Source organism: Rhododendron vialii, chromosome 2a, assembly GCF_030253575.1.
Source record: "Rhododendron vialii isolate Sample 1 chromosome 2a, ASM3025357v1".
Classification (NCBI taxonomy): Eukaryota; Viridiplantae; Streptophyta; class Magnoliopsida; order Ericales; family Ericaceae; genus Rhododendron; species Rhododendron vialii.
Window position 1 is genome coordinate 31112861 of NC_080558.1, and position 16448 is coordinate 31129308.

At 37.3% G+C, this 16448-nt stretch overlaps 2 protein-coding genes across 11 annotated transcripts in view; both read right to left on the bottom strand.

The window, feature by feature from the left end:
* Window positions 1–3511: 3511 nt before the first annotated feature.
* On the bottom strand, window positions 3512–4543 carry LOC131316045 (pathogenesis-related genes transcriptional activator PTI5-like). Its single transcript, XM_058345313.1, has one exon. It carries the CDS (start codon window positions 4404–4406, stop codon window positions 3819–3821), a length of 588 nt encoding a protein of 195 aa, XP_058201296.1. The 5' UTR covers window positions 4407–4543; the 3' UTR covers window positions 3512–3818.
* A 3043-nt stretch (window positions 4544–7586) lies between these two features.
* The window catches only part of LOC131314469 (carboxyl-terminal-processing peptidase 1, chloroplastic), a 29200-nt gene continuing 20338 nt past the window's right edge, over window positions 7587–16448 (bottom strand). For 5 of the 10 annotated variants that reach the window (XM_058343158.1, XM_058343126.1, XM_058343111.1 and 2 more), the window contains 6 exons: window positions 11193–11276; window positions 9974–10012; window positions 9827–9889; window positions 8990–9119; window positions 8853–8918; window positions 7587–7911 (listed from right to left, as the gene is read on the bottom strand). In XM_058343158.1, the coding sequence (XP_058199141.1) occupies window positions 8863–8918; window positions 8990–9119; window positions 9827–9889; window positions 9974–10012; window positions 11193–11276 (372 nt within the window). In that variant the 3' untranslated portion in view covers window positions 7587–7911; window positions 8853–8862. Of the gene's footprint in view, window positions 7912–8852; window positions 8919–8989; window positions 9120–9826; window positions 9890–9973; window positions 10013–10184; window positions 10901–10931; window positions 11075–11104; window positions 11277–16448 lie in introns of those variants that run through there. The other 5 variants (XM_058343147.1, XM_058343137.1, XM_058343118.1 and 2 more) reach the window with 4 other exon arrangements.

Consider the following 16448-nt stretch of genomic DNA (forward strand, 5'->3'; position numbering starts at 1 on the left):
TAATATTGTCTACTTTCAAGTACCCATAAACTGCTTGGTTTGCACCTGGGTGAGCACTGGTCCTTCCAGAGCCCAGAAGGGAATGAAATTCAAACCATTGGTGAAACATGAATACTCGCGCGAGTGTATGGGAATGTCGCGCGACGGTTTGCTTGCATGCGGATGAACTCACGCATGCAAGCTGGCTGTTTCTTCGTGCCAAAATCATACACAGCGCTGTCTTGATGTATGATCAATGTTTTGAACTTCGTTCTATTTATTACTCGTCATCTCGCTCATGCATGCTATCCATCACATCCTGCAAACTGTTACAGTTTTAATCCCCGATTAACTGTTCCCCCGCCCTAATTGGCTAAAAATTGATTAATGAAACAGAATCGCAAACAAACATTTTTCGCAAATGCTTAAGTAGAGACCGATCTCCGGATTGGGCGAGAGGGGTGCCATAAAACCCTTCCCCTCTCGTAACCTGGCTCCCGAACCCAGATATGGTTATGACGGACTAGTTCCTTAACTCTTTCAAATCAAACAGCGCAGCAAGTGCTTCGAAATACGGTTCCTTGGGTGCCGGACCTTCAAAACCCGAGTGGCGACTCTGTATTTTGCGAGCGCTTGCTTTCCCCGCTCGCGCTCCCTCGACCCGGGCCCCTTGCCTCGCGTCTCGGAATCCGAAAATTCCGAAAACGGGCACGCATGCCCACACGTGGGGTAGTGGATGTCCGACCCTAATGTACGATACGTCATGGGATGACTCGATCCTCCTGTTATGGTCTTAAGTGAGAACATGCTCGGTACATAACTTAGGTGCGCTCACCTAGGACCCTGTTGCAGGATAATCAAGAGGAATGGTGGACCCATGAGACGGTTGTAGTTAGTAGATGTGGGAGGAAAGGATCTCGTGGAGATGATCCTTAGATTTCACGTAAGATGATGGATAGTAAAGAAAAAGATGATGTGCTATTATTCTATACCTCTCGTGTATTATCAATTGTGATATTATTGTTTTTTTTTTTTTAATGCTAATTGTAGAGTAAAGGGTTGGTAGGATTGAGATTATTCTACTGGGTGAATTATCACTCATGGATACGTTTATATCCTAGTAAATCGGTTGCTTCGGCGATCAATTTGCCAGAGGGTGCAGGGTTCAATGGTGGAGCTGTTTGACACAGGAGGAATACCAAGAGCGGAGACCGAGTATGCTTGAGATCTATATCAAGACTAGAGTTGCTCTGAAGATGTTTAAATAAAATGTTAGATTCTTTTTTGTATTTTTTTTAATGTACATTTTATATAACGACAAATAGGGGCCTAGTAGTTTATAAAATTTAGTGTATTTTAGGGTTAATGCTTCCGAAATTCTTAGAAAATCGGGGCGTTACAGTACTGATCCAAGTCTTGAAGGTATATTTTTTCTATTTCATCATCGGGGAGCCAACCGAACCAAACTTAAAGACAATCTGAATATCCGAATTGGGGTGTCTACAAAGAGATGAGGTGATTTGATGGGTGTGTGGAAGAGGATAAGGTGGTGATATAGGTAGGCATGCTAGATTTGGTATGATTGTGCACATGCAAGTTTTTTTTTAAAAAAACAAACAAAAAAACTTGCATGCACACAATCATAAACTTGCATGCAAGTTTACGTAGCTATATATAATTATGTATATATGTATCCAGGTTTGTATATAGATAGATATATAGAGGTAACATCATTAGGGTTTTTGCATGTGTGGATTTACATACTTAATAATACTAGAGTTATCCATGTACGTATATACTCAGTTTCTACGGTTTAGGTTTCTTTAGATTAGGTTACTTAAGTTTAGCTATCGTATAATTTTAATAAAAATAAAATTAAGTAAAAAGAAATGATAATTGAACATTTAATTTATTGTCAAAAATTAGAATCGTTACAGACTTGATTTAGTTTGTATGCGCATTGTCTTGTTTTCTTCATTTAAAGTATTATACAAAAGTATCAATAATGTTTCTTACTTTGACAAGAAAAATCTAAACAGCTATGAAATTTTCCCTGCCAGTATCACCTTTGAATTGGTCTCCATTACATATATTCGAATTTCCAAAAAGACCTCTTCCACTAAAATGCCGTTTAAGAAAGCTATTCAATTTGTTTACGCCTCAGTTATTTTAGTTATAAAAAAACACGTGGTGGGGTCTCTCAAAGGACTTGAAAGTGACTTGATCCGAATTTCCGTTTGACCGAAAAAAGAAAAAGAAAAAGAAAGAAAGTGACTTGATCCAAGCTACAAATGCTTGTCTCGGTAATACTAGAATTTCATTTTTACTTCTATAATCTCATATATCTGGCTCAATTGTCACTGATCTGATCAATCCTTCCATCCACTTACGGGACAATGCTCCATTATGACTTTACCAGCACATCAACTCATGGTAAAAAGTAGGGTTGCTTGCGGATCGGTTTGATGCGGATCGATCCAATTTTCAATCTGATCCGTTCGCAGCGGATTGTCGTTTTCTCCATCCGTCAACCATCTGTAGTGTTGTTTGGTTGGTTCGGTTTAGATGCGGTTTGGGCGGATCGGTTTGGGTGGTTTCAGCGAATTCGAGCATGCAATTTATTTTTTTATATACACCAAAAAATTAAAAAATAAAGCCTTAAAATTTCAAGTCCACCACAAATTCAAACAAGTCTAAACCAACATTACTGAGAATTAACTTACATTCATCCACCTTAAACTCTAACGATAAACTATTACTCATCAATAACATTCGAACTTGGAGCTGAACTAGAACATGAACTTGATTCAGATTCTAATGTACCCAAAAAAAAATCTGAAGGCTATTAACACTTTCAACATAAAACATAAAAATATCATAGAATACATGTTTATTACTCCCTCCGTCCCTTTTTAAATGTCCTATTTCGTAACTCCAACTTATTAAAAAAACATCATCATTATACCTTTCACATCAACTTTTTCCTCCACTTTCCTTACTTACCCATCATCATTACACTTTTTACTCACTAACTTTTCAAAATAGAATCTACTTTTAGGAACAAAATAGATAATATATCAACTTTTACCCACTAATTTTACCAAATGGACACTTATCAAGGGACAACCCAAAATGAAATACTGGACTATAATAAGGGGACGAAGGGAGTACTTTATTACCTATGAAATTTTGTTCAAATTATTCAACATCATCCATAACCTTCAAAAGAGAAATATGCGGATTGGGCAGATTAAGCGAAACCAAACCGGATCTATCAGAATTAGTATTTTTAGATCCGTACGGTTTGGTACAGATTGGGTAGTCTGATTCATCCGCTGGACAGCACGAATAAAAAACGAGTGGTTGCTAGAGCACTACGACTGTGCCAATCCCAGAACAGATATATGCACGAACACAAATATACACATGCATCTACAAAATATACGACATGAACCCTGGTGGGAAACCACCTAAAAAGGATAGTAAAAACTAAAAAATAAAAATTGAACGCTGAGGTTAACTTTATGGAGTACTAGCTAATATTGACATGTTCAATTTCTGAATACAAATAATCAAAAAGGCGGTTCTCACATATTTCCCCTCGCTCTAACCATTGCCACGTTCCAAACATGTCCTTAATTAGTTCAAACAAGCCCACATACGTACTTAATTTTGTTCAAGTTTAGACAGTGTTTGAATCAAGAATTTGTAGAAATTCTTGGATAGAAAGAAAGAAAGAAAAAAAAAAAGTATTGAGAAAAATAATGAAACACATTCAAAACTTGGTCATCTCCTTTTGCCCACACCTTCATTTTGTTGTGGCATGGCATGCTACAAAATTATGTCTCAAGTGAATGGTGATCACCATGACCTGAAATCAAAACTTTTCCAACACTACTTGAAGCTGAATCTTGTGTTGGCCTAAACTCTGATTCTGATTGAGGCATTCCATTTGAAGAAGTTTCATAACTGTTTCTACTGGAACTTGAACCATGCTTATTATCTAATCTCCTTGAACTCAAATTGCGATTAAACCATCTGCTAGGAAATTCTGCCCCTACTTCAGCCGGGAAATTGAGTAGAGCCTTAGAGCCACGCATCCTGAAAGCGGCTCTGTCGTATGCCAAGGCAGCCTCTTCTGCAGTCTCAAACGTGCCGAGCCAAATCCGCGCGCCGTGTCGCGCAGAGTCACGGATTTCTGCAGCGAATTTTCCCCATGGGCGACGCCTAACACCCCTATAGTGCTTCTTCCCATTGGTACCAGTGGGTTCGAGGACATTTTGGATAGTAGTATTAGTTTGGTTTCTTGAGGGGTAAAATTGGGTGTTAAGGGCATTGGCCTCATCTAGGAGTTGATAGAGGACCATGTCTTGTGAGTCATTCTCATTGAGAGGTAACTCACCTTGAGAGGACGGAACGATGTCCATTTTTGCTCGCTGCTGCTATCTTAATTAGGCTTTCTAGGTGCGGGCGATGAAGTTTGAAGTCTTTGTTATTTGGTATAGTAGTATACTTCTATTTAAACTTTCGGACAGAGTATTCTACTCCATATACTATTGGAAAAGGAAGGTGAGAGGAACCAGAGAAGTGGTCTTCTTGTAATGATGAGTTTCGAAGTCCAACTTCTTTTTAGGCTGCACCACATGAATATCTAAATTGTTGCCTAGTTCTCTATATGGTCAATTGGCCCACGTGAAGAGCACACAAATTGTAACCAAAACGTAGAGTTCACAAAAATATACTGTATTATGAAAGGGGTAAAAAAAGAATTTACGTAAATCCAACTTGTACGCACCTCGGTCCCAAAAATAATGGGTTTGGGACTTTCCCATTATAAATTTCTCGGCTACATGCAGTATCTTGTACCACATATATCAAAATTACCTCAAGGCTAATTCACGGGGTGAGGAAAGATAATTTTGAACTTTTCATCTATTCCTTAAGGTTTGAACCATGACTACTTGGAAATATGATGTTTCGCGATTGATACCAACCGAGTGGATTTTTATGTAACGAGAAGCGGAAAAGAAGATGAGAACATAAATCGAATATAATCATTAGACGACTGACTATCCCCAAATTTAAACACTTGACTAGCCCAATGACTTGGGGGATTCTTTTGGAGAGATACAAGGTTCGAATATCAAAGAGTGAACCTTTTAGTTTATTTCATTTAGCACTCCCCTTACGCTTGCTATCTTGAGGGCATAAGCCTAGCCAAGTACAGGTACATTTGGGACTGCGGATGAATTAGTTGAAATAAATTCTAGCCTTGTTTGATAACAGTAATAGATTGGTGAAATTTGTAAGGAGATGAGATTATGATTCGGATTGGTAATGAGATGGGATGCGATTTGTGATTTGTACGTTTGTTTTACACGGTGTAAAAAGATTGGTGCCAAAACTCCAGCGCATAAAAGTACACTACACATGGTACAAATCTTTTGTGCACTAGAGTTTTGGCACCAACAAAAATGATTTTGGCATTATCATTTCTCTTGTATTATTGCCATGTTTGTTTTGCATGAGAAAGGATTGGATTGAAAATACAATTTTCCAATTTTACCTTTTAGCAAAACTAAAGCATAACAACCATATCTTCCTGTTTCAAATGCATCGTTTGGTACAAAACTAATATAATTACTATCTTTCTTCTCTTATTGTTTTTGAGAAAATGGAAACGTAAAATCTTTCGCACCAAAATCAATTTATTATTGAGACAAAATGAGGACGTACACTTTAATCTATTTGCTTGTTGTGCATCAAACTTTTACAAGTCAATAAATTTGACAACTTGTGAAAACGAAACCCAACATTATTTAGGACCCAACATACATTTGAAAATTACTTGTTTGCTCCTAAATGATTTTGTAAGGCCACCACATTTATTATAACCCATTTTCTTATTGAAAATAGGAGTACTCCTAACAACCCAATGTAACATCAACAAACATTAACACGTCCCATTTTCATTGACCCCATTCCGCTAAGCTTATTACTACTTTTTAAGTACTCATTTCCCGCTTTATGACACATCATTCTCTTACAATACATCACATTTAATTCAAAAAATAAGTACTTATTTTTAGTTAGCGGAACGGAGCCTGAGTCAAAAACAAATAGCCAACTAGCAAAGGGTAATTGGGTAAGTGTAATTTAGTCCCCCGGGTTAGGACTACGAATACCAAGTCCCCCAAGGTATCGTTAATCCCACTAATGAGAAGATTCACATTCCCATGGGACTAATAGCCCACCCCTTCATTGTGAAAACAAGCAAAGGATGAGAGGTCCCTTGGGATTAGTCCAATCGCAAGGCCGAAAGAGGTTAACAAATGGGCAAGCAAATCTGTTTTATGTATGACGAGATAGATCCAACAATGTCAAACTTGGCTTCGGTAGTCACTTTCCTGCTGGGCTCATGTTATTGTTTCTTGAGGTCATCAGTTAGAAAAGGACTGACAATATTGAATTGAAACTTTTCTTTAGGTGGGATGTCACAGATGCAGTGTGACCTAATCACACCTGTGTACACTTCCTGGGTAAGTAAGTAAGTGGGTCCAACAATCAACATAACGTTGAATTCAAATCTTGCATGTTAGACTTTCAACTTTGTTTTGTACTACAAGATTGTATGGTTCATGAATGAAAAGAAAATTCAAAAAGAAGAGGGAGGGAGATTATGGGCCCAAATTAAAGATCCATATTTTGGAGAAGAAGAAAAGATAAATTCACGTGGTTTTGACCAAAGAAAAAAAGAATATGACCAAATTAATCGACAGATAAATAGGGGTGTTCAAGAAAACCGCCCGAACCGTAGAACCGATCCGATCCGGACCGAACCGTCTTATTTGGTCAGGTTCTGCGGATCTATGGTCAGGTTATGGTTCCAAAAAAATAAGAATCATTAATTTTGGTTCGGTTATTGGTTCTCAATTAATGAACCGTGGTTAGAACCGAACCGAACCGTTTAAAACTAAAATAATATAGATATACATATGTGTGTGTAATTAAATAAGTATTTGAATTTGGTAGGTTAATCTTTTCCTTGCTAAACTTAATTTATTTAGAGATGAAATTTCATTTATTAGGAAAACTTTTATTTTCTTCCTTCCTTTCTTATTCCAACAGATTATCTTGTTATTTCTTTAATTTTATGAGTTCATATTTTGTGAATAAGTGTTTGGATGCTTATTGGATAGAACCAGAACCGGACCAAAATCGGACCGATCTTGCGATTTGGTTCTGGTTAGGTTCCATGCATATACTGGTTAGGTTCTGGTTCTCAATTTTCTAGAACCGTTTGAAATGGTTCGATTACTGGTTTTCTAGAGAATCGGACCAATCCGGACCGTGCACACCCCTACAGATAAGGAACGAGGCTACAGTACTGCTGGCGCGATTGGCTGGCCTCCTCTGGAGGGGTCTCCATGATCCCAACCATTTATGCTATTAAATTAGTTATACAAATTTTCATGTTGCTCAGATATTGTTTGGACCAGCGAAACGGATTTGTCATGTGAAAATAAAGAGCCAGTATAGTAACTGTCAATATCTTTGGGCAGGTTGATAACGCGAATGCAATTTTAGTCGCTAGGTAATAACAGATCTTGACACCTCAAAGGGGGCAAATTTAAAATAAAACAAAATCAGGCTTGGACTAGGTCATTCCAGTTAACATGTACACTGAAAACCACATTATTTTGAAGTGATGAGAAATCCTGAAACCCTCAATAGATTCTCTCGTGATTGGACCTCAGATGAGGAAGATTCTGAAAGAATGGATATACAAGCTTCCAGTCATCTTGGGCTATAAATGTCAGATCCAAAATTGCAGCTGGACCAAGTCGCAAGCCCATATCCATTATACGAATATTTTAAGGCTTGAATCTAGACTGGAATCCCGGCAGCTAGCTATGAAAGTATCTGCATCACCTAAACATTATCAGAGCATCCACATTGTAATAAGCAAATTGGTATGGATAAGCAAACTTAACAACAATGCTAAAAAAATACTTCACATTGTAATAAGCAAAGTTACAAGTCTTTTAACAACTAATCAAATTCCATCCATTCCATAACCAAACTTAACTTTTACCAATAACCAAAACTCAATAACCAAACCTAATAACCAAAATCAAAACTAAAAAACTAAAAAATACCCCACATTAGAATCGTCTCATCGAGACGAATAATTTGGTGTGGTCGGGTGCGTGATTAAAACTCGTTTGCAATTGGACATAGGTACATTGCGTATTGTGGGGATTTTTTTTTATAGGGATGCAAAAATAACCAATGTGGAGGTAAAGTTTGTTAAGTTTGATTATGAACTAAATAGATAATCAAATACTGACGTGGCACATTTTGGTTATTGATTTTGATTATTCCCATTGCGCATGCTCTCACGATAGACTGAGACCATGCCAGAATAAGCATGAATGCGTGCGTGTGTGTGTAAAGAGAGAGAGAGAGCAGGCCGGCTGGCCCTGAGGCAATTGCTTTGGTCCAAAAATTTTCTTCATATTGGTGGCCCAATTTCTGTATAATCAAATTGCTACTCAAGTTCTATAATTAGCAAGCCGATTATAACAAGTACTTTTGCTTTTAGAAATGCAACAAGAGTATGCATAAGTGATACTTCTACCAATATAAAAAAAAAAAGTGATACTTTTAAATTATGGATATGGACATGATCAGTCATTTTGGGGACTTGTTATTTGGTTTTTAACATCTATTTCTCTTTTCATATTATGTCCAGAAAAAATGCATAAAGGGCCCCCATCCTTGGGGTTTTGCTTTGAGTGCCAAAAAGGTCGAGGCCGCGCGCGCACACAGAGAGAGAGAGAGAGAGAGAGAGAGAGAGAGAGAGAGCATACAATCTGAGTTTTATCCTTCCTGTAATCTATGGCATTTCGATAGATGTTTAGTGACCTCAATCCAAGCTGCAAACAGGAATCATCTCGATTATTAGGAGCATATTTCCATTTACTAAGAAGCGAGATAATTTCCTTACCTGGAAACTTTTGGAAATCAGGCTCTATGCCGTTGCCATTTATGTCCATGTGATTTGGTGTGACATACTTCCCAATAGTGACAATCACACCCGATCCATCATGGAGTTCAAAAACAGATTGAATCAGACCCTATCAAAGGCATTCAACAGTCAGCAGGACTTGATAATTAATTGAAGTTTTCAAGCACTCCAATGTTCCCATTCCACATGGGGAACCAAAGCATCACTAATTTATTTAGGGTCGTCTAATCATTAATAAAAGGAAATTGATATTCGCACTCCACTTTTTACTGATGGCGCTCCAATTTTAACGTGAAGTTACTAGTAACTTCATGAACAAAGTGGAGCGCCATCAATAAAAAGTGGAGAGCGCGAAAATCACTTTCCTAATAAAATTCATATTATAAAAAGGCATAGGGACATAGAGTGATAAAAATTACTATCAGTTCAGGACCACTAAACTTTAAGAGGGTACAACACTAAACTTTAAGAGGGTAGGAAAACGTACAAAGAAAGAAAACTATGACTCGAAGCTATCCCCAACATGCAAACGCCCTCTTGGTATTACCCATCTTGGACCTAATGTTGTGGTTGAAGAATTCCCTCAAAATGATTATAGCATGGATTTTAGGATGATTTCAGGTAAATAACAATGACATGCTGAACTTAGTGAAGAGATCTGACCAGAAAATTTTATTTAAATCGAAGAAGGCATAAAAGCACATACTCAAGAGTCTCAAGTCTCAGACCTTAACAAGAGTGAAGAGATCTGACCAGTTTTTCATCTAAATCGAAGAAGGCATAAAAGCATATACTCAAGAGTCTTGAGTCTCAGACCTTGCCAAAAGTCCTTTCCCCCACAAGAACAGCTCTACAGTTGTCATGGAGTGCACTAGCAACCTGAAATAAGATCGAATGCTTACAACACCGCCACTACAAATTTGCTAGTAAATGCAACAAAATTTAGAATTTCCAGCTGCTCACAATTTCACTAGCACTAGCAGTATTTTTGTTCACCAAAACCTGCATTAGAAATTAAAAGCCATTGATTAGCCATGTTCCATCGTAAGAATAGGAAGTTTGGGAAATAAACAATCACAAATTCATTTTCTTGGCAATCAAAACTAGTTTATAAGGTAGGTTGAAAAGATCTATGCACTCAGGAGTGGTCAAAGAGATTGGGCATCAGTCCTACCCAAGTCCAGGGTCAGCCCATATCCGCTACACATTACTGTGAGGACATTTCACAAGTTGTAGGGTTTCATTTCCACCTTCATTCATGAAATACAGGAACCAGCTGAAGCTTGAGGATGGTAAGCCAATTGGCAAACCAACCAGAGACAATTTTGAATGGAATCCAAGTTTGATGAACCAGGAATGGACCACCCAATATTCATTTCGATATGCTCATTTCTGCACCAGTCAGAACTTAAACCAACCCAATAATTCAGCAAAGGCCACTTGAGCCTCAGCCATATCAATCCAGGTGACACCAACTTCAAATTACCAGATCATAAGCAGTTTAGGTTTTCAGCACAAAAAATGAACTAAACAAAAAGTGCCCCTTATTTGACTGCACTAAACAGTGAAAGAATATATAATCTCAAGGTATATGTAATTCTATTAGACTAATCGTGATGGGTGAATGTACAACATCTCTCAAGTTATTAACCCCATGTTTTGAGGATTTCATACCAACGGATATTTAATCTTGACTGCAAAAGTTTCACCCAAACCCAGGATCTGTGGTCCTCTTGGATTTATAGTCCAATCTGATGCTGAAATCCAGGCAAACAAACAGGCCATATGTGTTACATAATACAAACCCACGTTGCTTAAGTATGATCCCTCATCAGGGACCTCTCCAGTCTCCCATAATAGCTTAAGATTTTTGGGTTGGATCCAAAGATCCTACATAAGCAATAGAACTAGGGCAATCCTATTCCTTCTTTCTACAATGATTGATGAAGACATGCTTGTACTGCATTCCTCTATCCATTTTCGGAAAGGTCAGAAATGCAGCAAGTTCATGGGCTATGTCAGAATTTGTGTCCAAATCCTTGTTTATAGAGTCAAAAGTAGGTCCTAATTGCTATTGAGCTGAGAGAGTTCCACAAATTTCTACATCCCAAATCCTTGAATTAATTCACTTGCAAAAATCTGTAAGAACTACTGGAAGTAATTAGAACTACTGGATACATACAATAACAGGAGCTGTAACTAAAGGTGCAGTTTCGGCAATAATGTTTGTCTGATACTGGGCATCCCGTCCAACAGTTTGAATGACCTAGCCAAAAGACCACCATAACAAAGTAACTCAATTAAGATGGTTAAGCATTTCAGAACTTAGAACACATAGAACACTAAACGATGTAGATGAAAGTTCTTCAATTAACTGTTGTAGAGACAAAAAGTGGAAAAGAAACGGTAGTCATTGAAATGCAGACCACAAATTCAGTTAAGAAATCAGACATCATGCATACCTTGTTGGAAAGTAACACAAGGTATTAAAGGGAAAACAACAGAGCCAAAACAAGAAATGGGGAAGGTAATAAGCAAGCACCCATGATGGCTAACAGGGCCAGGCTCAAGCTGAGAAAAGCATTGAAATACAAGTAAAAATAAAAGAGGAAAAATATTCCTTCACTGCCTTGTGCTATTGTTCTTCTTATGGGAAAAGTGGAAAAGTATGAAATGGCATAAAAGGAGGATAGGCCTAAAAGAAGAAAACCACCGAGTAGGCAAAATACATAAGACAGACTCTGGAAGTTTTTTTTTTATCCCGACTCTGGAAGTTTGATACAAGGATTCTCAGTCAACCAGAAGGTTCTTTATGTTCTCAAAACTTTAAATTTGCAAAAGAAATCCAAAGAAAATTACAGTTTTCATTTGCTTGCAAATGCTGCACAAAGCAGCACAAAGGGACAGGTAAAACATCATCTGCAAGGCAGAAAGCCTCAATCCACCAGACATAATTTGAAGTTGGTTATGAAGCTGAAAGTATTATGATCAGAGGTACTGGCTCTTCTATAATTGTTGCAAAGGTGAAACTAGGGAAATTAAAGTAATAGGCTAATAGCAATATCTCGCTGCCAAGAAACTTCCAAGGATAGTCTCCAGTTCAGAATAGTGACCTACAATAAGTACCTACTATGGCCATGGAGACAATGGTTTCTGCAGTGAAACCATGCAAGGGAGAGACTACTAGAAATGATTTCATCATTTTCCTTTCCCCCTAGCTCTGAAGTAAATGCAGCATGTAGATACATGTTCACTATTTTACCCTCTCCAATCCATTTATTCGGCCAATCCATGGGTCCACCACAAAGTGAAGAATGTGCATGCGCTCATACTGATCTTCATCTCCATTAACACTTCAAAACAAACTATCCAACCATTTGTTGCAATTCAAAACCAGAATTTTCCATTCAACCCTTAAAATAAAAGTTAGGACTTTCTGCATCTCTTTCTTGAGATAAAGAACTGCATTTCAATTCGTATAGAAGGCAATGGACACACAGTGAAGTCAAGCGCTAGGAAACGCTCTCTAGCTTCTAATTTAAAGGCATTGGCTTAACTTCTTAAAGCTCCGCCCTCATTGAAAACTAAAGCGCTCACACGCCTTATACTATTCGTAAAGCAACCTTTTGCCCTAGGGCCAAGACCGATCAGAGTGTAGAAAACCAGATCCACTTCGGAGACAGGTTGCCCTATCATGGCAAGAGCATTAGCGACAGAATCAGAACGGAGGCCTAAAATTTGCGCTAGCAGAGTACGAGTGTCCAGTAACTCCCCAACCCTAAATAAAAAAGATTCAAAGGTTAAATAGATGATTAGTATGATTTAGCAACAAGAATTAGCACTTGCAATAATTACACCTACACATGCATTATTCTTACATTTCAAAAGGAAGAGAGAATTGAGAGACAGAACCGAACAGAGAAAGGGAGGTATCACCTCCATTGCCAGCCACCTTTGCTGACATTTGGTACAACTCTCTTCCTCCTCCCTCATCTCTACTTTTCTCACTACGCAAATTCATCACCATCAATATTCCCACCACTCCACCGCCCCTTCACCATCTAACAAACCCCACTGATCACCAGCCATGGCTCCCATTTGCTCACATCATGCATGCATGTCCCCGATTGTTTGGATGGCACCCTCTACCTTATATTTTTTTCACATTTTTAGCATAATCGGAAGTGGAACTCAGAAAAAGTGTTCTTCACAGCTTTTAAATTACGGCTTGTCGTTATAACTTTCAGCACTGGAATCGTCTAAAATAGTAAAAACTCGATTTATGGGGGATTTTTAAAGTCAGACTGACTCAGACATGTTCTACCACGGATGCATTATAAGTCTTGTTTGATAATCTGGGATTAATCTTCTTCACATTTTAAACTCTAATTTTTGGACACCCACATCTGTAAGCTATATTTTGATACCAATCTCATATTTTTAGAACTTAATATGAATTTGAGAATTGAACCATTCAAAAGGTTTGCGAATATCATATCTTTTTTGGGCTTAATTGCTTCAAAGATTGACGACTACTATGAAAATACATAAGAAGGGGCTTGGTTCTCCATAAAAACTATGATCATAGGACAAATGATCAATTTTCCATTATGTTGTAAAGTCCATGTGATTAGTATCAAGACCTACCCCTATTTTTTATCTCATGAATATAATTAAAATGAGTTTATTTTGATGCTTACAATTTGGAAATACAATGGGCTAAGCTCCTGTGATACCCGTCATCAGCTATGTAGCACGGCCACATATACGGACACAGACACACACGAGACACATGAATTCTTAAAAAATGGAGACACAGACAAGGCAGGGGACACGGCAAAAATAAATAAATAAATGAAGAATATTTATTTTATACCAGTGAAAATATAGTTAGAGATATAAGCTTGAAGCTTCAATATATAAACATGCATCATATATACATCATATTACACTTTTAACAACAAATATTTGAAGTAATACACAATTACCCCAAAAAAATTTAAAAAATGCCTATTTAACCCGTGTCGTGTCCCCATATGTGTCACTTGCATGTCCCCCTAAAAAATTAATTAAATTTAGACACGCCACGTGGCATGTCCAATACGTATTTTGCCATGTCCCCCGCGTGTCCCGGCCTCTAGGAGTATCGGTGCTTCATAGGTCATCGGACAACACCACCGGACCCCGACAACCGTTGGTTTTAACCATCATTGTTAAGCCCACGTCAATGACTATAATGCATATTTTTAGAGCAAAACTAAGTGTGCTTTGATCTGAAAGATCTGGTTTCGGACCTAGAACTCTTCGGGCCCATTTTGATAAAAATACATTTTTTGCCCTTTTTAACCAAAACACGCTATGAGCAACTGAGACCACATTAACACAGCCACCCATGTTTTAGAAGCACAATAATGGAGTTCTCGAATCTGATTTGAGGGCTCCCACCCATTGTCCGTAATCAAATTATTCACCATCTGGCCAACCAAGATGATGCTGTAGAAATAAGGGTAGTTGTGTCTTTTTAGTGTCATCAAGTTTGTATAGGGTTTTGAGTCTATAAATAGGTGTCTCGTGTCCTCATTAGGGAGCTTTTATCATTTTGAAGAATATATTATCAAGAGCTAGTAAATTTGTATCCCTTTTGGGAGTTTCTCTCTCTAAGTTAATCTATGGGTATTTTGGTTTGCATCACAAGACCAAACAATCAACTTTAATAAGACTTCAGACACTATTTATAATCATTTAGTAATCAAGATTCACTATGTTCAGGAACGAGAGTAGAAGGCCTTATCCTATTTACGCGATTTCAGATATTCGCATCAGGTGAGTGCCGCATACCCATTTTATATGCTTTTCACTTACGAGAATTTTAAGTCTATAGTTGGGATAATCATGGTATTTGAGAAAATGTAAGTTATATATAGTATGTACTGTTTTAGAAAGATGAAATCTATGTTAAGCCATTTTCAAAATCATGTTCACTTCTCAATTTTGGAACCATGGAATACTTAGAAGAATTCTGAAAAAGAAAATTTGAATATGCCTCAGATCAAGATATGCACTAACGAAAGGACCAGACAGCTAGGGGAACTAAAGATACTAGCGATGAGGTAGGGGTGGTTGAGGACTTCAACCAGTTAGTCCAGGATTTGATATCATTCCATAGCTTTTATGGGGTAACTCCTCTTTAGACTGGTAGAAAAGACATTAACCTTTATCATTGAAGCAAAATTACAGAAAAGTTATAATTATAGGCATATATCTGAGCAATCATGAGTAGTTATCTATGTTGAATGTTAAATGTGTTCATGAACTATGCTAGAGTTTTTTTATATGAATAAGTATGTATATCCATGGAAACCTGTAAATTAGTTATCCGAGTTCTCACAGAAGCTTAGTGCTAATGGTTTTCAACTTAAAACCTTTTTCAGGATGTTAGAATATCATATCATTTAAGCCATTTGGCTTATTTTTTTGTCCTCATTCAAAAAAAAAATTCACATTTGATAGTTTGTCTTCAATTTTTTGAGGATTATTGCTTCGTCATGACAAAAGGAATCTAAAAAGTAAAAAAATTACGATCGAAACCCAATTTTTTTAAATGACAAAAATAAGCCAATAAGCCAATTTTTTGTCTTTATTCAAAAAAAAAAAGGTTTCGATCGTAATTTTTTACTTTTTAAATTCCTCTCGTCACGACGAAGCAATAATTCTCAAAAAATTGACGAAAAACTAACAAATGCAAAAAAAATTTGAATAAGGACAAAAAAATAAGCCAAATGGCTTACTAAGCCGAACAAACCCTAATATCATATCGTATCATATCATAGCATGCTAAATTCTTGGAGGGTTCCAACCTAAAACCAATTACAATAGGTAGAATAGCCTCTAGAATATATTAAACAAGCTTGAGTGGCTTAAATAAGCAATGTAGAACAAGTCACAATCCCCCTCACGTGCAGCCCAAATGCACGTGGAGGTGACATACCAGGAGCGGAGTTGAGCAATTGACTCCGGTGACAGAGATGACAAAGACTTTCCCACGAGAGGTGAGGCCACTCATGACCTAGCTCTGATACCATGTTAGAATAGAGAAATATTATATTCGATAAATTGTATATTATAAGAATAAACAAGCCACCTATTTATACAGGAGGTGGAATGGAGAGAAAAGAAAAAGAGAATAATTACATGATTACAATAAATCAATGAATGACATTGTATCCAATAATATCGCATTATTATGATATGATTTGATATGATACGATATTATACAATATAATATTCTAACACATGAGATTTAGAGTTGTGGATTGCAGCTAGAGATGGCAATTCCAACCCATATTTTTGAACCCGCCCAAATCCGTCCTCTTATAACCCAACCTGCCCATATTGTATAATGGGTTGATATGGGTCCAACCCATATAAACTCATATTT

Excerpts from the sequence above, each read along its gene's own strand:
- LOC131316045 (XM_058345313.1), bottom strand. The coding sequence starts at position 4,406 with ATGGACATCGTTCCGTCCTCTCAAGGTGAGTTACCTCTCAATGAGAAT.